This window comes from Tripterygium wilfordii, chromosome 13 (genome assembly GCF_013401445.1).
Source record: "Tripterygium wilfordii isolate XIE 37 chromosome 13, ASM1340144v1, whole genome shotgun sequence".
Classification (NCBI taxonomy): Eukaryota; Viridiplantae; Streptophyta; class Magnoliopsida; order Celastrales; family Celastraceae; genus Tripterygium; species Tripterygium wilfordii.
This window is the reverse complement of record NC_052244.1, coordinates 13,529,592-13,552,977: the sequence shown is the minus strand read 5'-3', so window position 1 is coordinate 13,552,977 and position 23,386 is coordinate 13,529,592. Positions and strand designations below refer to the sequence as shown.

The 23,386-nt window shown below is 36.9% G+C and overlaps 3 protein-coding genes across 3 annotated transcripts; 2 read left to right on the top strand and 1 right to left on the bottom strand.

Moving 5' to 3' along the window:
- Positions 1 to 4,614: 4,614 nt before the first annotated feature.
- Positions 4,615 to 5,280, bottom strand: LOC120013517 (precursor of CEP14-like). The gene has a single exon (XM_038865351.1). It carries the CDS (start codon positions 5,163 to 5,165, stop codon positions 4,869 to 4,871), a length of 297 nt encoding a protein of 98 aa, XP_038721279.1. The 5' UTR covers positions 5,166 to 5,280; the 3' UTR covers positions 4,615 to 4,868.
- Positions 5,281 to 6,145: 865 nt separating this feature from the next.
- Positions 6,146 to 14,765, top strand: LOC120012618 (protein HIGH CHLOROPHYLL FLUORESCENCE PHENOTYPE 173, chloroplastic). The gene is made up of 20 exons (XM_038864054.1): positions 6,146 to 6,264; positions 6,781 to 6,863; positions 9,097 to 9,179; positions 9,493 to 9,666; positions 9,999 to 10,202; positions 10,297 to 10,458; positions 10,613 to 10,663; positions 10,918 to 11,052; positions 11,231 to 11,254; positions 11,399 to 11,510; positions 11,988 to 12,113; positions 12,266 to 12,315; positions 12,485 to 12,643; positions 12,721 to 12,816; positions 12,905 to 13,020; positions 13,144 to 13,267; positions 13,389 to 13,502; positions 13,646 to 13,726; positions 14,007 to 14,176; positions 14,441 to 14,765. The coding sequence occupies exons 1-19, from the start codon at positions 6,146 to 6,148 to the stop codon at positions 14,151 to 14,153; spliced, it is 2,160 nt and encodes a 719-aa protein (XP_038719982.1). The 3' UTR covers positions 14,154 to 14,176; positions 14,441 to 14,765.
- A 3,477-nt stretch (positions 14,766 to 18,242) lies between these two features.
- LOC120012947 (ras-related protein RABA1d-like) lies at positions 18,243 to 21,764 on the top strand. Its single transcript, XM_038864518.1, has 2 exons — positions 18,243 to 18,646; positions 21,113 to 21,764. The coding sequence occupies exons 1-2, from the start codon at positions 18,426 to 18,428 to the stop codon at positions 21,546 to 21,548; spliced, it is 657 nt and encodes a 218-aa protein (XP_038720446.1). The 5' UTR covers positions 18,243 to 18,425; the 3' UTR covers positions 21,549 to 21,764.
- Positions 21,765 to 23,386: the final 1,622 nt, after the last annotated feature.

The window sequence follows — 23,386 nt, the reverse complement described above, 5'->3', positions numbered from 1 at the left end:
GAGGATGGTGGGCGTTGTTTGACTCATATATGTTGGTGGTGTCTTTTTTACCTAATCTCCTCATGTAATGGAAGGTGGTGTACACTGTAGATGTGCGTAGGTATGGAGTTGTCTATCTGGGGACAGATTTTTTGGTCAAATTTGTACCCACCATTATCTATCAACAATAATCTTTGAAAAATGGCATTTTTTAAATCCATAATGGTATCATACAAATCTGTCTCTTGAACATTCAATACGTGTCTAAACTTGCATTGTCAACCCCGCATGTATAGAAATTTTTCACATGATGACGTGATAAATTGGATCAAAACCTAACACGTAGGCACAATGATATTGTTCGAAAAATGGCATTCTCTATTTTATATATATATATATAGATATAGATATAGATATAGATATAGATATTTGGATTATTAATTGGTTCGGCAATTAGAATGAGTGTAGTTGACGTTTTTATTTTTTTTTATGGATCGAGTTATACTTTATCACCACTTGAAAGCATATTCGTCAAGCCTATTCCCTATTCGGCAGCCTTCAACCACCCTTCTCAATAACTTAGACCATTCCTCTCTCTCGATGTCATTTTGGCTTAATTAAATGGTTTTGGTAGTGGAAATTATTTTCTTCTTTTATGCACACACACACAATATATATATATATATATATATATATATATATATATATATATATATAACACTTTAATTAAGCAGGGAAAGTAGGCAACTATATAATAAGACAACTTGGGTGGAGTTCATTTTTATGGGGGAAGGTATGGAACTAATTAAGCCTTTTGTACCATTTGATACAAGTACGGGCCCCAATTTAATTAGCACGTACGTTACAGGAAGGCTTTAACAGAAGCCCAATACCAAGACAGTACAAACTAGTACTACAAACTGTACTGGGCCTCCACTATCAATTCTGATTAGGCCTTTTATGAATTATGATCATCGCACTTGATTGAAAAGTCAGTAGCACGAAGGTACTATGCATTGGATTATGATGCACGCTTCTAAATCATAATCCGGACGAGAGTAGACGCTCGTGCCTGTCGTTCGATTGTCGACCAACAATGGGGCCTACTAGCCCAGAAGCATGTGGCGGGTGAACGCCGTAGGTTGTCTTGAAATATAATTTTCATCAAGTTGTGGGTAGAATCTTTTGTAGAAGATTTAAGTGACGAAGTATATAGGTGGCCTAGCTGTCACGATCCATTGAGATTCAACCCTATATCGTTGTGATACCATGTTAACTTGTTAAATTGGAGCATTTCACATCATTTATACCATATACTAACATATGATTCACATAAGAGTATAACGAAATAATCATGCACTTCTTCCTTTAAATGAAGGTAACTAAGCCAAATATTCCTACTTGTGCTAATATTCGCAAAACACAATGACATGTCCCATTGTCCCAAGCTGGCAAGTTGATCAATAGGGACAATAAACATTTTTCTGGTTGAGTGGTAAAGAAAGTTTTGAACACAAAGTCTAGCTTGTGGGGTTATATTCAATGTTAAGGGCACATCTGGATCTACTCATGTCCACACAACCATGCATGCACGTCGCCGACATGCTTGCGCTTTCTACCTACTGGCCTGCTTCTTTTTTCCCTGAAAGTATCGTCAAAATCCATTCATTAGTCTTGAAACTCTCTCTGTGCCCAAAAAGTCTTACATGACATGGCTTTGAATTGATGGCTTCTTGATTCTTTCATTTTATTGGCGTTTTCTATATTTGGTCATAAATCGTATCAGATTATGGGTTATTTTTTCCCCGTAGTTGAATATCTCCACGTGCATGATCGGCTATAGAATATTTTGCTTAAGCCAACTCTAAAAAACTAAAACGCAAACAATTTGTAAAAATATTATTCGTTTTGGATCTGAAAGCCCGTAGTAACTCAAACGGGAATCAATGGAAGTAAGTGAACCGGACATCGTAATTGAATTGTATTCTCATCCGATCTTGTTCTTAAAAAGACTCTTTACAGGTGAAAAATATGAATCTTAACTTATAAAACGCTATTTTTTCTTGAACTTTTTAATGTCGGAACTTTTATCTTAACATGAACAACTATTGCTTCAATATATGTGAATGCATTTAGTATTTTATGCATCTTGTCAAACCAAAATCGGTTGATTTTACATTGCATGGATCATAGAGTCTCATGGTCCTACTCTGTTCTCTATCCTCAAGTCGGAACTATGAGACATTAATTATGATTGATCATGAAACATCTGTGAAGCTACACACACACACATACTCGTGCGAGTTTTTGGTAATAAAAAGGAGACGTGTGGTCTGGAAGTCAAAACTGTCAGAGATGGTCGAGGAGGCTGCGCATGTGATGGCTTTGACCAAATCGAATTCGTTGGTTTAGGGTGATGCAATATATATGTCTCATTGTCTTGTTTGATCACTGTTTTCTTTTCAAATATTCGTCATGAAAAGCTGCAAAAAAATAAAAAAATAAAAATGAAGGTTCGTTCGGAAGACATGGGGTTTACCTAAGCTTTAATTAGCTTATCATGGATTCTCTCTCTTGATAGAGTGAGTGTAGATCTGGGGGGTCAAAAATCGACAATTGGGTGTGTAAATTTGTCATGGGTGTGCTGGAGAGTGTAAATATTAAAAATGTCACATTAATATGTCATCACTCAGTTGAGATTCTTCTCACATTGTAGACGCATTTTCTGGACATTGAAATCATTGGCGACGCCCATGAAAAACAAATATGTATGGGCCGTGATGCAGAACGGACAATATATTCAATGCGTTTGAGGCCTTTGGGCTAGGAATTTCAACATTGTGAATGTAGATATGGGGTCAAAAATCGACAATTGGTGTGTTTTTGTCATGGATGTTTGCATATATATACATATAGAAATTCTCTTATGAGAACTTAAAATGAGGATCTATCTTTTTATCATTGATTTGGAACATGTCGATTTTTACAATTGGGTGTTTGTATTTTAAGTGAGAATTTATTTGTGTATATAGTTATTAGGAGAAAGTAGAGTCATGAATGTCAAGCGAATGATGAACATATGCAAATTATGTGGTTGTTTGTGTTCAAATATTTCCCCGAGACGGGCGGTTTATGGAGCCCTTATGTTGGCCTAGTGAGGGCAAAGATATGTTTACCTATTTTGGTCTTTAATTTGTTTCTTAAATGTTTTATTCACTTGTCTCTACCTCTCCTAATATCAAGTTTTAACATGTCACTTACTATTGTAATTGCAGACGAAGGTGGCGTCCGACCTTAAAGCAGGGGCGGAACTACTATTGGCTAGCGTGGATTCAGGTCCACCCTCAAATTTTAAAAAAATCATCAAGTATACTATTAAATATCCAAACTTCAAATTAGACCCACTTATTTTTAATAAAAATATATAAGCCATAAAAATCTTAGAACACTAAAACGAGGCAGATGAGCATCTCGCTCTTCTCCCCCCGTCTTTGGCAAGTCCATTGCGATTCTATTTCACTCGTCATCGGCATTGCAATTTCACAAAGCGGCAAGCAAGAGGTGGCGAGCGATGGTGAGTCAAACTGCCAATTGTGAAAAAAAACCCAAATCAACTTTAAGTTATTAATTATCGTTATTCTATATACCTTTTTTATTTTTAATGTTATTTTTCATCCTTGAGAAGTCATAATTAATAAATAATCCAAATCTTTTTTTTCAAAAATACTACCCTCAAACCCCCCCATGAGTTTGCCCCTAAGATAAAATACTTGATCCCCTGCCTTAAAGATCATACAACTTGAATTGTCATTTTTACTTAATCTATTAGTCGTATAGTTGGCTTGTGATAAATGAGTTTCTCTACGCGTTTTTCCCTTTTCTTTGTGGGCGGCAGACCATTAGTATTAGTAGCTTTCTTCCCCATGATAAATACACTTTCTAGTTAAAAATGGTATATGTCTATGCAAACACTCCTTGACTATCGTTAAGTGTTAATTTGAACTCTAGCGTCAATCGAGCTTGAGAAATCTTGTTCGAACTCGGCTTGTTAAAAGAATTAAAGGTTCGATCGAGATGGTTCTTGATCACAATCTTGTTTGTCAAGTCTCTATCGAGCAAGTAAACAAGATCACGTTTGTGAAGCTTGTTTGAGAAGCACACGTTCGTGAACGTTAAACAAGCATGTTGGAGAACTTCAAAAGGTCCTGACTTACAAACATATAAACTAGTTAGTCAACTCAGTTATGCGAGACCCAACAAATGGACATGAGTAGAGCTCTTACTCGACGCCTAACAAGTGGACATGGGTAGCGGTCATGTCCAAATGGACCGAGTTTTTTCCCGATACTATGTTAGAAAATTCAACCCAAGCACATCAAAGTGATAATATTAATACGGATTTGTTCTCCCGGCCCGTCTCCAATGTACTTAAGCCAAAAAACATGTCACTTGTGTGAGAAGAGCTGAACCTTTGCATTTTATACCATTCAATTGGGTTATGTCAATCCGATGTAGAATTATAAGTGACAAAATTAGGAATCCATTACACCCCATTTGTTGTTGTTGACAAGTTGATGGTGTGTTTTCAACGCCTACTCTAAAACAGATCCAATAACACATACAAAGCACATTAACTTATGCTTAGATACATGAAAATAAAAATTTTTTTCCATAAGAATAATCTTAAACATGTATAATTATTTTTTCATACTTGAAGGGATGGATACAATAAAACCAATCCCCAATCCCAAGTAATTTTCCATAGTATCTATACATTGTTTTAGTACAAATATCAATCCAATACCCACCACGAAGAATTATTAAAAAAAAGAATCCCCACAATCAAAATTGTAGATCACAGCATTAGAGCTAATAAAATTGTATGTTAATCAATGGCCGGCACCGGGGCTTGGAACGGATTCGTCAGTGGGATGAATGTCGGCGAGGTGACGCACAAAGAGTTTTTCACTAACGAAGGTGGCGTGACCCTTCTTACTTGGAGAAGAGTTTGGCACTGTTCCCTTAGGCAGGGAAGCAAGAACCAAACTTGTAAACGCAGAAGATACTCTGTTCTTGTTGTTGTTGTTCCCTTTAGTACCCAAAAGCTTCCGGCCTTCAATTGATGAACAGCAGAATGAAGCCAAAACAAGGATGAAGATGATGGCAAATGCGCTTACTCGAGCCATATAGTGTAGATAACAGTGTATGGAAAAACAGAGGACAAAACTGAGGATATGGAGTTTGGGTTTTGCTGTTGGAGGGAGAGATAGAAAACAGAGTTGTACAATGTGGGTGTATGTTTGGTTGTGAGAATTGGGGTGTGTGTGTATATATATATATATACACAAAGGTCGTGGTCTCGTGGGGCCAAACTTGGGGATTAATTGGCCGAGTCAAAGTGAGAGGTTTGAAACTGAAGAGAGAGATTTTGGAGTGATATTAGTTTGTGAAGTTACTTTGAAATTTGATAGTAAAAGGAATGTAGAAAGGCCGCGTGGAAGCTAAGGTAGGTGAGACTCCAATAAGCCGCCGGCCACTCATTCTTGGCAGTTTCATGCACCGTCAATGGTCCACTTCCTCTCCCTAATTAATGCTTCCTCACCTCCATCGGCTTAGCTTCAATTACTGGCTCCTTTTTCCTGTTTTAGAAGACACAAAAGTAATTTTCACTCACCCCATGCATTCCGTTTGTAAGTAATAAAGTTAGGATCTAGTTGTTGGAAATCCAACTCCAAACGTATTAAGAATAGTGTCAGTTTTGAATTACAGGCTCACACGGACTTATTCTTCATGACCGTCGTCGTCATTGATACTTAAACTCAAAAAATGCGTAACTTATATGAGAGGTTATAGAACTTTACTTATATATTAATACTCGGTTGCGTTATGTCAATTCGATATAAGATATAGTCTTGACAAACACATCAAAGATATTATCTGCTCTGGGCAGCAAATCCTCACAAATTTATTCTTATGGGCCGTTGCTATTTGTTCTTATACCCAAAAAATACGTCAAATGTGCAAGAGGTGTTAGGATTTTAGTTATATACTAGTCGATTGAGTTATACCATTCGGGTTTAGGATATAGTATTGACGCTAGTCATAGTGTCAAGATATAAGTAATTTATCTCACTAACATAACTAATTTGTGGCAGTAGTAAAACACATGCAATGGCGGCAGTACGTAATTAACCCAGCTGAGCTTAATCACATTTCAAGCCGGCCTGCACGTGTTAGGCAAAACATCTATAAAGTCAAAACCGTGAGGGAGAAGAATAAGATCTAGTGGGTCCAAAAAACCAAGTTAAAATGGGTAGTTGATACAACGTTTTCCACATAAGAAGGAGTCCATTGAATACAGTGCAACTGGGACCAAAATTGGGGAACCATCTTTCAATTACTACCACTCACCCCTTGACCATGCCCCCAATTTGTAATACTCTCTCCCTTCATTCGTGTCCGGCCGATTTTGACAACACTGTAAAAAAAAAAATTACATCCGTGTTAGATCAGTTATGATAACACGGATCAATTCTGATAACACTGTAAAAAAAAAAAAATTACCACCGAGTTTTGGCAGGTGAGAGTGTGACTTACAGACTTTGCCACTAATTAATTGTATCTAATGTCTTTAAAATATGTAATCAATACACATATATTCCAAAAGTAATAGAGCCAGCCTAGATAAGGAAAGCCAATTTGCTTGTTTTATGTGCTGAACAATAGATATAAATGGGAAAGTCCAAGTCTTGTGGGCATATACATACATACATACAATACAAAGCGCGTAATCTTATTCAGTACTCCTTCTCCTAATGTTGGTTGTTGGCAATGTTGGTTGTTGGCTTGTGAAGTGTCCATAATATGCCTGCCGTCACCGGCCTGTGCGTTCACCACGTATTATTAGTAAATTTAAATCAATATAATATTCAAATTTCTTGTGTTTGTGGGACATAACTACTAAACTTGGTTAGAAACATTCTTCAGAGATGTACTATAATGTTGGTTTATGAATATTTATATAAAGCTCTCATTAATGTCAACGAATAGTTATTATTATTTAGTACTACTATTATTCATGATATTTATTGTCACTGCTGCATTGCTGTTAAGACTTTATTCCACATCGAATTGATATAACTCAATCGAGTGACATATAAGTGAAGTTTCAATCTCTTTCATACAACCAACGTGTTTTCTAAATCTAAGAACCAATGGCGACGATCTAAGAAGAACAAAGTTGTGCGAGGCTTTGGCCCAAAGCGGACAATATTGGTTTGTCGTGTTTGGGCTGAATTTTCTAATATAGTATCGGAGCAAACTCAATTATTTGGACATAACCTCTATCTGTCCATTTGTTGGGTCTAGAATAACTCAACCCACAAGGGCTTAGAAGTGTTAATACTTTATTATCGGATTGACATAACCCAACTGAGTGACATATAGATAAAAGTCCATAATTCCCTCTCACATAACAAATGTATTTTGATATTTTCTGGGTCTAAGAATGACGACGACCCAAGAACAATAAAGTCGTACGGGCTTTTGACCCAAAGCAAACAATATTAATTTGTAGTATTTGGCTGCACATCCTCTTGTTTTGTGGAGACTTATCATGAGAAGCTTTCAATTATTTTGCATAATAAAATACTTAATTAAGTTTGTTAGTACTTCTCGTGTTGACTTATGGTTTTTGGGTGCATGGTTGTGTTATTAATTTGTCAAAACCTCGTAAACACTTCTAACGTCAAAATGCTTTAATAATTAATGTTTAATATTAATAACACTAAGTACGTACCAACTAGCCAAATTATATATGAGCGTGAACTATATCTATATATCTATATGTGTGTGTGTCTTAGTTCTCAGAACCAAAAGTGGTCAACGCCGGATGTTGACTATATCTCTGTTAACTTGTTAACAACCTTAATTAATTAGCAAAGAAAAAGGAATCTTTTATTCTTCTTATAGTTTAATCAGAAAGTCCATTATCATATATTTTTTTTAATCTTTCATGAACCATGATAAACTATTCTATTCATGATTAACCAACGATTGACCTTGGAATTAAAACCATAATATCAAACTATTATTTAATCAATAAGGTGGTTAAGAAGTATAATAATGATGTGTTTCACTAATATTAATTATTATGTTACTTACAAAGTAACATGGTAACTGAGAACTGAGAACGATATCATACCCTCAATGCTCAAATTTTTTTTCTTCTATAATCGAGAACGACAATTTGCCTTTTGGATATTTAATATGAACCTAAATTTATGTCGTTCGGCTTACTTGATGATATAGTAAGTTGGACCAAAACCCAATGAATGACCACAAGAATATTGTTCTCAGAGGGAATTGAACTCAGAACCTTTCGATTTCATACGGTTTAACCCTAGAGATAATCACCACTAGGCTATCACCAAAGTGATTCCGAAAACCCTAAACAAAAAATTATAACTCCTAAATTATAATATGTCGAAAAATAACCATTTTTGGAAAAAAAGGAACCATGATTTAACATGATTTGGGGGTGGGTGGGTGGAATTATAGCAAATTCTAACTAAAAATAATTTAATCTTATTGGTTTGAGTGGCGGCCTAAATGAATAAAGAACATAAAGTTTGAGGGCATAAAGGTGTGCACAAGGCCCTTCAATTATTCCACCGTGTCGAGGCTTTTGGTGTCTGCCTTGAGACAAGACTTGTACACTGCCGTTGCTAAAAGCACTCTCGTTGTCTCTCAATCAAGATGTATAGAGATTTAAGACTATATAGCTATCCTTCTCAAAAAAAAGACTATATAGCTATAGAATATGTAAGCAAACCAATCACATTACTTTTTCTATTCATGCATTTTTGCACACTATTTGAATTAGTTCTGCTTTCAATCTGATTAATGGTGCGATGCTAATTTGTTGGTAATTAGGGATTGAATTCATGAGTAGTTTGCAATTAAAGATACTCCCTTTAGATTTGGAAAGTGGAAACTATTAAAACATGAAATTAATTAATCTGTTACTTAGGTTTTTTTTAACCTTTTTTTATTATATCGTGAGAATCTCTCCAAGACATGATCTTTTGAACCCATTCCGACGGAATAAATTCTCAGACCTGTGCACTTCACCTTCTAAAGTTTCTCTACACGTGATCAAGGTCTCGTTAGCATTTTATGAGGGAGTGTGGTCCCAAAGTGTTGGCGAGAGATTTCGAACTTAGGAGTTAGGATCTGTAGATATCATGGAATGCCAGGAACCAACTCGACCAAATTTTTTAGGTTAAATTATTTTGCCTTTTGTTTTCACATCTCAGCCCACTCTAGAGTCTAAAGTGCCCAAATCAATTCGTATTATTTTCTTGGGCTTTTCTTTTCTTTACAAGCCCACTCTAGAGGAATCCCAGCCCATAACAAGACCCATTATTTTATTGGGCTTGTCTTTTGTTTACCGAAAGACTATTTTGGATCAGTGATGACCAATGAGTGCACGCATGTGTGGTGTATATTTAGTCCTTAATTCAAATATCAACGACGATTCCAGAGACCATTAGTATACTTAAACCTTGCGTCTTCGCATTCGATTCCCGCAACAACAGAACTGAAATCGAAGAAGAGAAAATGGAGACTTGCTGTTGCTCCACCAATCTATCATTGCCTCTCTCTTTCTCCGTCGTCAATCGTCCGGTAAGTGGTCTGAATGTGATACTCTCAATTGTTTTCAGCAAATTTTGTCGATTTTATAAGAAATAATTTTCAATTTAATCGATTTCATGCTAAGGAACCAGAACCAAAGACTATTGATTCAGTTTAGGTTACAAATCTGATTAGTTGCTAACAAATACCCATTTGCAACAATCCCGTACAATTTGATCGAAGATCTTTTCCTTAATTTTGCTATTAACATTGGCTAGAGTACTTGATGTATGGGACATGAAGTTGGTGAAGTTTTATTGTTTTCTTTAGTTGTTGAATTCATGGATACTTTAGTTTGATAGTGGAATCAACTAAATCTGCAGGGGTCATACTCATCCCTTGGTAGAAACTTGTCTAAGAACTCTTTACGTCTTGATGACAGACTTTTGCACCATAAATACCCAGCGTTCCGTTCTTCGACAACTCATAGACGACCTGTCTTGGCAGAAGCTGGAAACCAGGGTTGGGATTTTGGCAGATTTTTGAAAACAATTTACTATTTCAATGGACCTCCATCCCCTGCAAAGGTTGGGTTGGGTTGGGTTTTCTTCTTCTTCTTCTTCAATTTCAATTAAAAAATGGATTTATGCTTAACTAACATCAATTTTTTTCCTGGTGAAGTTTATCGAATTTATAATTGGGAAATTGTCCAACTCGTCACCTAGAGAACCATCAAAATCAATGGAAAATTCTGGCATAGTCCTTGTAGCTGGAGCAACTGGCGGGGTAGGTAGAAGAGTAGTTGACATTTTACGGAAGAGAGGGATTCCGGTCCGGGTATTGGTAATATGCTCTGATCTTTTTTTGTGTCGCATTTATGCAAATTTTGACTCACAAAATGACTAATGTTTTTCTCCTCCATTTAAGATTTTCAATTCACAATCATCCGCTTATTTTCTTGGGATTTGCTTTTTGTTTGGAAATTGAACTCTCATAGGTGAGAAATGAAGAGAAGGCAAGAAAAATGCTGGGCACTGACATCGACTTGGTGAGTGGCTATTGGCAACTAGATGAAATACAAATTTTGAAGGGGGAAACATATGTATTTTTTGTATGCTGGAGTAACTGAAAGCTTTTTTACTATACTGCTTATGAATTATTGAAATGATTTCCTCAGTTACCTTTCCCAAAACTAAATGAAATCCATATGAGATGCTCAAGTTTTGTGCCTGGAATTTCTAGAGTTTTTTTTTTATAGGTGTTGTGTCTATATGAACCAAATATTGAAATGTAATATTTCAGATAGTTGGAGATATTACAAAGGAGAGCACTTTGATCCCCGAGAACTTCAAAGGAGTCAGGAAAGTGATTAATACCGTTTCTGTCATTGTTGGTCCAAAGGAAGGGGACACTCCAGAAAGAGCAAAATACAGCCAAGTATGTTTTTAGTATTTCAAATTGCTTATTTTTTTCTTTTAGTTAGTCACAGATTTAGCAGGATTGGCTTACTATATGAGTTTTGATATTAAAATCTATTATTTGTTATTTCTCTCTGATATCATATTCTTTTATTCTGTGTGTAAAGGAACTAACACGCAAGTATGGTCTTGTACAGGGAATCAAATTCTTTGAACCAGAGGTGAAAAATCAGTTGTCATCCTGTTCTTGGAGTAAATTTTTCTTTCTAGGAAGTTCATTGTGGAACCTTTTGCTTTTAACATACATGATTGATTGCCAACATGTTCTCAACAACTATAAGGCTTTACTCGACTGACGAATGCAGATTAAAGGAGATTCACCTGAGCTGGTCGAGTATGTTGGGATGAAAAATTTGATTAATGCTGTAAAGTCTAGCGTTGGACTTCGAAGTGGGAAACTGCTTTTTGGATCCCAAGGTAGACCAATCTGTCAATTCGATTGCTGATTAATTATTCTCTCCCTTGACTGGAGCCAGCTTTAAATATTGAAATTTATTACAAAATACCAATGTTTTTACCATGAATCTCTTTTTAGTACATCCATTTCATCTGTATTTTTTGTGCATTTTATATCGGCAACCGGCCAGATGTGATTCCAGTGGTTTACATGTGCATGAATGGATGAGTTATAGTTGACTACAAGAATTCTGTCATGATCCTCAAACTAAGATGTATCTTTTGAAATATTTTCAAAAAATTTTTGTGGCTTGGACCAGCTTAAGTGACCAGACTCATGCTGTTGTCCTGAACTTCGATGTTTTCTGAAGCTGTTCAACCTAGTTTATGTCAGCTATGGTGCAAAGCTACTCACCAATAAGCAAAGTCTCATATATTTGATGCACTATCTACTTCAATTTTAGATGTTTTTCTCATGCTGCAACTGTGCAAACACAGGTAATAGTTTTAGAGAACTTCCTTGGGGTGCGTTGGATGATGTTGTAATGGGAGGAGTTAGTGAAAGTACATTTCAAATTGATCCAACTGGAGGTGAAAATGGTGGGCCAACTGGGCTTTTCAAAGGTTATTTTTTCTTGAACCCTTATGGCTATGTATATATCAAAAGTAAACTGGGTATTTCCAGTAAACCATGAAGAGTTAATTTCTGTACTTAAAGATTTTCCCAGTTGTGTCTCTTTCTTTTGTTTCTGATCTTTTTATGGGTCTTTCTTTAGGTGTTGTTTCCACTGCAAATAATGGTGGGTTTACTAGTATCAGAACCAAGGTAAATAAACTCTTCTTGCTTACTCAACTCATCCATCTGGTTACAACTTCTTATTGGAGTGTTGATGAAGATATAGAAAACAAACTTCTGTGGTTATGATATAGCATGAGATGTTTCACATTGACTTTCTCCACTTCATCAAAGAAGATTCACTTAACTTTGCTATCAGAATTTTCCAGTTCCCGAGGATCTTTCTGCATATGATGGTTTGGAATTGCACGTCAAAGGCGATGGCCGTCGTTATAAACTTATTGTTCGCACTAGTAGTAATTGGGATACTGTCGGTTACACAATAAGCTTTGACACTGTTGGAGATCAATGGCAATCAGTATGTAACAAGGCAACCTTGTAATTAATGACCTGCATTAAGAAATTTCCATCTCATTCCTCCATTTCTTTTTCCAGGTACGCTTGCCATTTTCTTCTTTGAGGCCAGTATTTCGAGCTCGAACAGTATCAGATGCTCCGCCCTTTGACCCAAGTAAAATTATGTCATTACAGGCACGTTTCTTCATTTACAGTATTTTCTATTCTTTGGTTTTATGAGTTTTTACTGTTCTGATCCTGAAAGAATGCAATATCCTTCCAGCTAATGTTCAGCAAGTTTGAGTACGATGGAAAACTGAATCCCTCTTTTGCGGAAGGTGCATTTCGACTTCCTGTGTCAAGCATTCAGGCTTATATAAAGGATCCAGTCACTCCCAGGTATAAGACCTAACTTCACTTAAGGGCGCAAGCCAACCAAGCTAAACCAGCCAAAACTTTTAGAACAAACTTGGGCTGTGCATGCAATGGTTCTATCAAATTGACTCTTGGAGTCTCTTGTAGGTTCGTACATGTGAGTTCTGCAGGAGTAACTCGACCTGATAGGCCTGGACTAGATCTCAGTAAACAACCTCCTGCTGTGCGCTTGAACAAGGAATTGGGTTTTATTCTTACATTTAAATTAAAGGTTCATTTCCATCCCATGAATGTCATTTGAAGGACTATTTTGCTATGAAAAAGCCTGCTAGAAAATAGTTATTTTATATGTCAGCTGTCTTTTGTTCTTATGCTGTAAACCTTCCATTCAGGGGGAAGATTTAATTCGAGAAAGTGGAATGCCATATACAATTGTGAGGCCCTGTGCATTAACTGAGGAGCCTGCAGGAGCAGATCTCATTTTTGATCAAGGAGACAACATAACTGTACCAGGATGAGTTGGCATTTTTTTGTTATTTGTCTACCTAGACGTCTTTCAAAGACATATTAACATATCCAACTATGATCTTCTCTTATGTTTAAATCTAACATGGTCCTTAATGTAGTTGCTTTGTGGCAAATTATGCAGGGGAAGATATCTAGGGAAGAGATTGCCCGTATATGTGTTGCTGCATTGGAGATCCCATATGCATGTGACAAGACATTTGAGGTGAGTCACTAAAACTGTAATATTTACAAATTATTGCGATCAACGTTTACGTCTTATGCATAAACTCTCATTGAGTGCTTACTGCTACGGTAGTCAGTAATTAGTCTATACATGTCTTGTGTGGATAGGTTAATAAATAAAGATGTTATTAAGTCCATATGGATTCTTTCGAATCAGTTGCGCTGCTTTGTGTATTTTTTTTATCTTTAGCTTTGTAGGTGCTAGAAGTTTGGATTTACTTTTTTTTTAACTCTCATTCTCATATATGTTTCTTCTGCAGGTTAAAAGTGTCGTTCCATTTAGTGAGCCATATACAGTTGACCCCCAAAACCCACCACCAGAGAAGGATTACAATGTATATTTCAAAACTTTGAAGGATGGTGTGACTGGAAAAGAAATTTTAGAACAAAGCCCTGTTCCAGTATGATGCATGCAATTGCATTTTGGCAGGTACGATTTAAACTATACCTTCATGAAATGGCTACATTCATACTTTTTAATCTTTCTAATGCAGACTGAAAATGATATTATAATGATTATTCTGAAAATTTGATATCATCATCTTCTGCTGATATTGAAAGCCTAAATTTGTATCTGAGCCTTTTTTGCCCCTACTTTTTTCTTTCTAGGTTCCATAACCACTGCTGTCATTTTCTGAATCTTCTTCATTAGCTATATTTTACTCTAATGAATCCAAACGATGATGAGTGGCAGGTCGGCCGAGGATTAACCATCACACTACTAGTCCTCCCTTGCAAGTCATTTTGGCTTCCGATTCCAGATTTTCTAACAAGGATGCGTGACAGGACTGGAACCTCTAGCCATCAGCTAGTTACACACTGCTTATGAAGAGAGGCACAGTTTTTTTGATATATGTTGGCACAGAATAGAAGCATAGAAAGGAATGTATGAAGTGACTAATATAGAACTAGTGTGTTGGAAGACTGAAGACTAGTTTTCAACTAGTCGATCTGGTATTGTACTTGTGAAAATGCCCTTGAATATATATGAATTAATATGTCAATGATTACATTTCTCATTTACTTTGTACATGAGTTCACTAATATTGAAGAACATTACATGAAAAAAATTAGAGGATATGAGACAGCGGCAGACTACAGTGGCTTATTCTTTGGGTATGTTGTGGTTCAGTTATTGATTATGGCAACAGGCTTGGTCGATAGTTTTTATGAAAACTGTGGATTATCATTAGCAATGCATCTTTCTTTCTTCTGTTCTATGGTAGTGAATGAAAGCAGTGTATTACCGAACGCGTAATCGCCTAATGCTCTTCAGTCTTGTGTAGCTAACTAGTTCTATTTATAACAGAATTCTTGGTCTGAGAGAAGATTTGCTTCATAAGAGAGAGAAACAATACATGTTACAAAAGACAAGAAAAAATACAGGGAGAAGGATGGAGAATCTTTGTTTAGACACAGCCTGTCATGGTGCCAGGGCATATCTGCAAAACTCCTATGCTTACTTGTGTCTGTCCATCTCTGATACTTGACTGTCCGTCTGGCCTTTCACTGCTATTAGAAAATGACTGCCATTTCCCACACAGAAGGTGTCTCATAAGGTACATGGTTCTTTTTCTTTGTTCTTTTCCGGTCAAGCTTTCTTTTACAGTTACTTTCCATTAACTTTCAATGATTTTTTGCTGTAGTTGATTTCTTTTGGTAAATTTATTCCATTTAACTCAGCAACTTCGGAAAAACGTGAAGAATAAAATTAAAGAAAATTGAAGAAAAATATTACATGGGTTGAATCTGTAGGACAGTGAAACTGAAAGGTGGGGCTTCATGGCAGTATAGTAACTCCCTGGCATCTCTTATTTAGTCAGAGATAGGGCCCAATTTCTCTGTCAGCTTCTCTCACGTTCTTGTTCTGGTTTGTATATGATATATATGTATAAAGAATGGTTAATCCCTAGTTTCAAGATGAAGATACACTTGGATTTTAAAAAGGCCGTAAGATGCAGAGATGCAACAGCATGGCTTATGGATCTGTGATGCTCTCGTTTGATAGATTTTGAAACCTATTTTTTGGGCCACTATAGGCTGCCTGTTACCCCTTCCTGGTTCTTTGCTTTGTGCATGTAGACTTTATGATTACTGGAAACAAAGGTTTGGTTGAGATGGTAAAGTTGACTGTGATAAACGCTTTGTAAATGCGGAAGGTTGAGGGGTCTTCCATTTGGCCCAGGATTTACCAGCTAGTTGTCTGGTGGGCAGCTAAGTGGGTTCTACATTACCAAAAAAAAAATGATAGGAATATTTACTACTACTATAATTTTCCCTCAACTGTTTTCAGACTTCATAATTGGTCTTAATTGATAACCATATCATGGATTTAATTCCAACAAGACTTAATCATGGCAATTTGGTGCAAACATGGTGGGTGTGAATATCTCATCATGCTGTATTGCTGTTTGATATTCTTATATCATATTGACATTGCTAGCATACAAAAATTTTGTGGTAGCTTTGGATTCCCCAACATATTATCTATATGCATACAGAACAATAAGTTCCAATATTGTTGGAACAGTTCAATGCTGGAGAAAACTCATATTTTGAAAAGTTAGAATCTTTATTTTCATATATAAAATGAGGTATAATTTCTTGGAATTACTAAGTAGTAAGAAGTAAGAACAGTTTTGCAGAGAACAATAGTTCTTCAAGACTTTCAACATATGCCTTTTATAGATCACCAACATGCCTGAAAATATAGAAGTTCGTGTATATGTAGAAAAAGAAAACCCTGAAAATAATATTGATTTAATTCATGATTGCAGAGGAGGCAATGGTGGCTCATACATTGAAGCAAACTCTGTATCTTCTGGCGCGGCGGCGGCGAGCTTCCATTACATCTCTGAGTCTTCCAAGCATGTCTTCTTGGGTTAAAATTATACCAGGTGAGCTCATGAATGCACTCCTTTTGACTGGTGGAGACCACAATCCACTCTGCTCATAATCAAAGTCATACTCAGATGCATCAAAGAATTTCTCAAGTAGTCGTTGCGACACAGACTTGGACACCATCTGTACTCTCCGTGGCGAATTTGACTCAATTTGCTGTGAAGGTGATGATGATGATGAAACTTCAGTGGACATTGTAGAATCAAAATTTTAGGACCAGCACAAAGGGTATATGAGAGATAATGAAGGAAAAGAGTTGGGTGTGTTGTGTTGAGGTTTGAGGAACTAAAATATCTTGTTTTCAGATTTTTTTTTGGTAATTGAGTAACCATCCAGTCTAACATGTCATTCGGACAACTACGTGAGCGTAAATCTGGAGCCATCATAACAGCTTGCACCACATTATTGACAACGTAAAACTAGGGTGAAACCCATGCGGGTAGAGGCTCGGAAGTGGGAAAAGCTCACAAAACATGTTTTTCGAACAACTGAGCAAGGGTAAACCTTGGGCTATTAGAACAATTTGTATCACATTGGCGATACGTAAGACTAGGGTGAAACCCAAGGGAAAAACCCATAAATGCATGATTTCACAAGAAAATATCCCAATTGATTGTTTCGAACTCCCGACCTCGAGCTCCATAGGCTCTAAGTTTAAAAAGATAATCAATTAAATTATTGTTAAGTGGTTTTTTAAATGTATCAATGTATGGTTAATTTGATAAAGACGTGTATGGCTGTATACAATCATAGAGAGAGGGGCCATGGGTGGCATAAACTAAAGGTTGTTTTATCAGTTGCCAAGTTAAGGGGCCTATTCACCACATTTGGAGAGTACCCAATTGGAGTTTGTGAAAAGTTTATTTTATCCAAACGGAGTCTGTGTTTCGTGGACATCGAATCACACATTCTTTTTGTGGACCCTAAGCAATGTACAAGGTTTTGGAGTTTAGTATGGTGGGTGCACTTTGGAACATTGAAGATACAAATTGAGATTAGACAAAGCCTTCTTTTTCATGTGTCTAGGTGATTAGTGACTTCCTAGTAAGTCACTCTGGTTTATTCACTCCGACAGTCTACCACCCTACCATGATTTGGTCAAGGCCTTTTGCAATAGAAGTTATCGCAGTTTTAATTATAGGCGTTTAAATATGTTTATTAAGATGGGATCATGCATTTTTTTTATTAAAATTGTAGTAATTTACTAATTTCTATTGCATGGCCTCGCTTTGCTAACAAGAAACAAGGACATCTGGGCTCACTTTTGGAAGTAGACTACACCTACAGGGATTCTTGAGAGCCCAGCCCGAATTTAGCCTGATTTTCTTGGATCTAAGGCCTCCTAACAGACATAAATGGGCCTGGGTTGCAAGTACGGTAATTACGATCCAACTTGGCCCATCCTGCTTAATTAGCTCCGATAACTAATGATTTTGACTCACTAAACCATCATTTTAGTGCACTTTTTCTTAGCAAGCTAAGCCTAAGCACAGCTAAACCAAATGACAAATATACCCCCAACGTTACTCATTTGGAGACTCTCTTTAAAGGTCATTATGGTCATCGAAAATGCCAACTTTTGTAAAGCGAAGCCGACAGGAGTCTCTTCTTCCATTTTCAAATCGCTCCGAAACGAATCGAATTCAAAATATTTCCTAGAATTAAACGAAGAAATAAAAGGAAAGTGAGATCTTCCCATAAACCTTGAAAGCTCCATTTATCTCCAGCGCTCTCTCTTTCTGTTGTTGTTGTTGGTTGTACGGAAGGAGGAGGTGACAATGGCGGGGTATAGAGCGGAGGATGACTACGATTACCTCTTCAAGGTGGTCCTAATCGGTGATTCCGGTGTTGGCAAGTCCAACCTGCTTTCCAGGTTCACTCGCAACGAGTTCAGCCTCGAGTCCAAGTCCACAATCGGTGTGGAGTTCGCTACTCGCAGTTTGAACGTTGATGGCAAGGTTATCAAGGCTCAGATTTGGGACACTGCTGGTCAAGAAAGGTTAGACCCATTTTTCTATTTAAATAAGTTACTTTCCGTCTTTCTGATCTGGATTGTTCTTTGCCCTTTGAATACTGTTGCTGCTTCCTGAACTTCTCTTAACTATAATGTGATTTTGGTGACTCTTTATGATCTGGGTAACGCTTGCTTGTACATGCGTAGTTTTAAGGCCTTTTTTGAGATCTAGGGGGTTGCTTGGCTTTTTCGTTAGTTTCAGTGCTTTTGAACTTTTAGTAGTTGTTTGTTTGCTAATAGGTAGATGAAATGATATTTTAAGTTTTTTGGGGTCTGTTGGTGTTTGATTCCCCATCAAATTTGCCTTAGGTATTGTACTTTCACCCTATGCGGTTCAGTTGATAAAATTAATTTGGAGAGTTACAAGATTTTCAGAAGATTTGCTTTTCCCTTTTTAGCAAATTGTTTTACCCGAGTGAACTTGTAGATCTTGAAAGTTTGCAGCTTTTCCCCACTTTGTATGATTTCCTTGACAATGGGTTTGAACTGATATTTCAAAGCTTTGCATTTTGGATGGATTGCTGTGTTTTGCTTCCTACTATTGTGGTTGCGTTTGTGTGCAGCTTGCTGTTGGTATAGTTGCCATATTTTTCTTTGCGTAGACTGAATTCTGTTTCAGAGAGTGACATGTCGAGTTGCATATTTCCCTTGAAGCAGCATTAGTAGATATTTCGAAAGTCTAATTCTTTATATAAAAATAGTTGTAGCAATTATATTAAGAACTTTGTGAGATTGGCTTCAACTTTGATGCTCTGTCTTGAGCTTACATGTTCACTGATGTTAAAGGCTGTAACTTGAAATTCTGACTGGAATAAAGGGAATTTAGTCCCATGATCAATAGTCCAATAGACTCATCTGTTGAGTTTGAGGCAATAGAAGGTGCGATTTTTTAGTCTAATTGTTTGTTTCATTTTATTAATTTCAATTATTGTGTATCATGGATTTTTCTGGACAGGAAAAAAGTACTTATAGATTATCCAAGAACCCTAGGATAGAAATTCTTAATTCCTAGATTTCTTAAAACTGAAACAGAACATTCAGCAAGCAAGAACAAAAACTTAAACTGCTAAGTCGAATAAAATTTCCCCTTCATTTCTTAGGTAGGATTGGATAAACTTATCTTCCCCTCTTAGTCTCTCACCGAGCATGTGTAAGGAATATTCCTATAGCAATTTTGCATAAAACTCTCCTTTTATTTCTGAGGCAAACAAGCATTTAAATAGAGGTTTACAGCTAGGATTCGTAACTGACACAGACATACATAATGACTTAAAAAAAGACCTAACTAAAAGGAAAAGCTTCTCTACAAAGGATTCCTTGACTATTTAAAATTACGTAATTTAAAGGAAATACTTTTCTAAGAGGGATTCCTACAAAACTTAATTTAAAGGAAATTCTCTTCTAATAAGGATTCCTGCATCATTTCTCCTCAAAATGACAAATTCCTTGGCATGCAGGCCTTGAAGTTGAAAACAATCAAATATCAATTTTCGTTCTCAAAATAATTTTATTATGTTTTATTATGGGTTGATTGTTAAATAATGGACCTTTTGGCATCAATGGCATGTGGGATTAGGATTATATCTAAGCATGCTTTTGGACGTAAATGTGTAATATATTCGGACGATTGTGTTTGGGTGGCACCTCTTGGTGGTCTTCTAAACATAAATTTTGGCAAACTTAATCATGTTTTTTGTTTCTTTTCCCAAATTCTGATCTGGACTCCTATTCGTAGTTTCCTGATTCTGGCAAGACTGAGCCACTTATTACACAATGACACCCTCTAGCCCTTGAGTTATTGCATTTACACGACCACAATCACCAGCAATCAGCACCATTACTGCCTTTGTATACTCAAACCACTAAATTGTCTTTGTTGGACTGCTTTAAAAAAATTGTCTTTGTTGGATTATTTGGAGGGAATGAGAAGGCTTGTGATGGCAAGGTAATCTTTGATTTGGATGATTTGAGATGGATGGTGACAACCCTTTGTCATTAGGGAGAGGGAGAGGTGTGTAAAGTTAACAATTCTGCACCCATATGTTGAAGGACAGTAGGACACCAAATAGGATTTTTTTGATGAATTTAATCTGGTCATTTGACTCTTGGTTCCATCGATACATGGTTCTTGTGATGATTTCTTTGATGTTTGGACTTTGGAGCTTGGGCAGTTCATAGCAGTTCTGATTTATGTTTACGTGGCATTTAGCAAACCTGATGGCTTCGTAGGGGCTTCCTCATGTCAGATATCTTGTGCTGTTGTGAGTATGTTTGGATATTGTGGTCCTGAGGAAGATCTTCTTGAATGTTATGGTGATGTTTCCCCATTAGGCTTAAATATTGGCCTTTGTATGATAAAGTCCTGTTTTTGTATGTCTCATTTACATCAATCACCTGTTTTCACTTTTTTCCCGCTTCCTTTTCATTTAAATATATCTTTTGAGGTCATAGATACCGTGCCATAACTAGTGCTTATTATCGAGGAGCTGTTGGTGCACTGCTCGTCTATGATGTCACTCGGCACTCCACATTTGAGAATGTTGAGAGATGGTTAAGGGAGCTGAGGGATCACACAGATCCCAACATTGTGGTAATGCTCATTGGTAATAAATCAGATCTTCGTCACCTACTTGCCGTCTCAACTGATGATGGAAAATCTTTTGCTGAGAGAGAGTCTCTCTACTTCATGGAAACTTCTGCTCTGGAAGCAACCAATGTGGACAATGCATTTGCTGAAGTGCTTACTCAGATATACCATATTGTAATCAAGAAGACGATGGAGAGTGGTGAAGATGGAGCTGCTGCAGCTGTTCCATCAAGAGGAGAGAAAATTGACGTCAGTAAAGATGTTTCTGCTATGAAGAAAGGAGGGTGCTGCTCAAGCTAGAATTGTAGTCTAAATTTGATTCTTCATGAGATGTGGCTGGTCTGAATTGCTGCATCCCTTCCTATGTACCCCATTGTTGTGTAAAATCTTCTCATATATGCCTACAGTAGGAGATAGGCCATGATAGATCACTATTTTGCTTTCAGAAATTTTCTGCTAAACTGTTGACTTAGACAGAGCTTGATCAGGAATGCAATGTTACACTATTGCCTTCAATTATGATGTCTGTCTATTAGGTTTTTCTTCCTACTACCTGCTTATATATACATACACGTATGTTTACAGACACCGACATGTATGGTGTGATCGTAAGGTACAGCTGCTGAGTCTGTTCCGATTTTTACTTGATCTAAGCTTGTGTAGCAACTAGCTAGCAACCTGTATTAAAATCTATTTGATGCTTTAAGCTATGATTTTGCGACATGTGAGACTAATTTCTAACTCCAGTGAAGAAGAATGAATTGTTGTTGTGATTGTCTTTTTCATCTGTGTGCGCATGAGCAACCAATATAGCAACTATTAATCGGTGTGACCATAAGAATACTCATCCGCTACAAAATGTTTGGCTTGAGTCATAGCTATTGCCCTTAGGATGAGTTTGTTACCGCGACCCCAACAAAGTGCACAGTTAGAGAAGACGCTTGTCAAACCGACATCGGTTTACAAAGTTCAATATGACCGACGACTTATTAGAAATTATGCAGACCTCACAGCACGCAGAACTTGAAACTGTGACCACTTTTGAGAAGGGTCTAAAGCTTAACGTTGATAGCACAACCTTCAAAGAAGACAGGGCAAACGGTGTGGGAGCTATCCTAAGAGATGATTATGGGGCTGTTTTCTTAGTATTTTCTGTTGCTATTCAGGTGGCTTTGATCCAAGTTTTGCAGAGGCTTATGCAGTGCTTTATGGTTTACAAGTGGCAATGGAGGCGGGATTTGGTGAATTCGTAATGGGGTCAGACTCAAGTATCCAGGTCGAGGCTCTGAATACTAACAAGAACTAAATGGCTCCCTTTGGCTATTTAGTAGATTCTACCAAAGCTTTGTTCTACTCTTCAATGGATAATGTTTGCTTTCAACAAGCACCTAGAGGCTGCAATAAGATATTGCCCATGCATTAATGTTTTATCAATGGGCCTCTCTGTCAAAATTTCATGGGCCGGGAGATCTTCTCTTTTCCAGTCCAATAGTGTACAGCCCGCGTGAGAAAAATATGGAAGGCCTCCACCGAAAATGATAAAGATCCCAGAAGTTGCGATTCCATTTATCCAAGTTGATGAGTTATACGCACATGATCTAAGTAAATTTATGAGCTCCATATGTCCCACAAGATGCACATAAAATCATGTGCGTACAACATAGCAATTGGGATAATTGAGATACCGACTGCTGAACTTGGACGTTGTACATATTTGCATGAGAACATTCTCCCACATCTTCCATGTCCAAAGCAGATGTAAGGTTTGATTCTATATATTGTACAATTTTGAGTATGGTATATAGATGGAATAAACTCATATGAAAAACCATGAATAACACAACAAAAATTAATAAGCATCGTTCCATTGGATATGCCCTCTCTTGTTTCCCATAAATATGAAGCCTCATGAGCATCATCTCTACAAGCGCAACACTTTCATGGGTGCAGCTGCATATTACAGGGCAATTTCTCCTTTGGCAGGCAGCCATTAATTAACACAATTTATGCATTCTTGTATATAGAATAGAATTGTGCCTTCTGCCAAAGGGGATTTGCCCAGTAATTCTTCTGCATGACTGCATTAACACGTAGTTACTACAGTTAAATTCTCCTTATTAATTAACTATAATTTCTAC

What these genes read in the sequence shown, in the direction of transcription:
- LOC120013517 (XM_038865351.1), bottom strand. Translation starts at nt 5,165, where the DNA reads ATGGCTCGAGTAAGCGCATTTGCCATCATCTTCATCCTTGTTTTGGCT.
- LOC120012618 (XM_038864054.1), top strand. Translation starts at nt 6,146, where the DNA reads ATGCAATGGCGGCAGTACGTAATTAACCCAGCTGAGCTTAATCACATT. An exon ending in TGGGCACTGACATCGACTTG is followed by an intron (nt 10,664 to 10,917) that starts GTGAGTGGCTAT and finishes GTAATATTTCAG; the next exon opens with ATAGTTGGAGATATTACAAA. An exon ending in TTCTTACATTTAAATTAAAG is followed by an intron (nt 13,268 to 13,388) that starts GTTCATTTCCAT and finishes CCTTCCATTCAG; the next exon opens with GGGGAAGATTTAATTCGAGA.
- LOC120012947 (XM_038864518.1), top strand. Translation starts at nt 18,426, where the DNA reads ATGGCGGGGTATAGAGCGGAGGATGACTACGATTACCTCTTCAAGGTG. An exon ending in GACACTGCTGGTCAAGAAAG is followed by an intron (nt 18,647 to 21,112) that starts GTTAGACCCATT and finishes TTGAGGTCATAG; the next exon opens with ATACCGTGCCATAACTAGTG.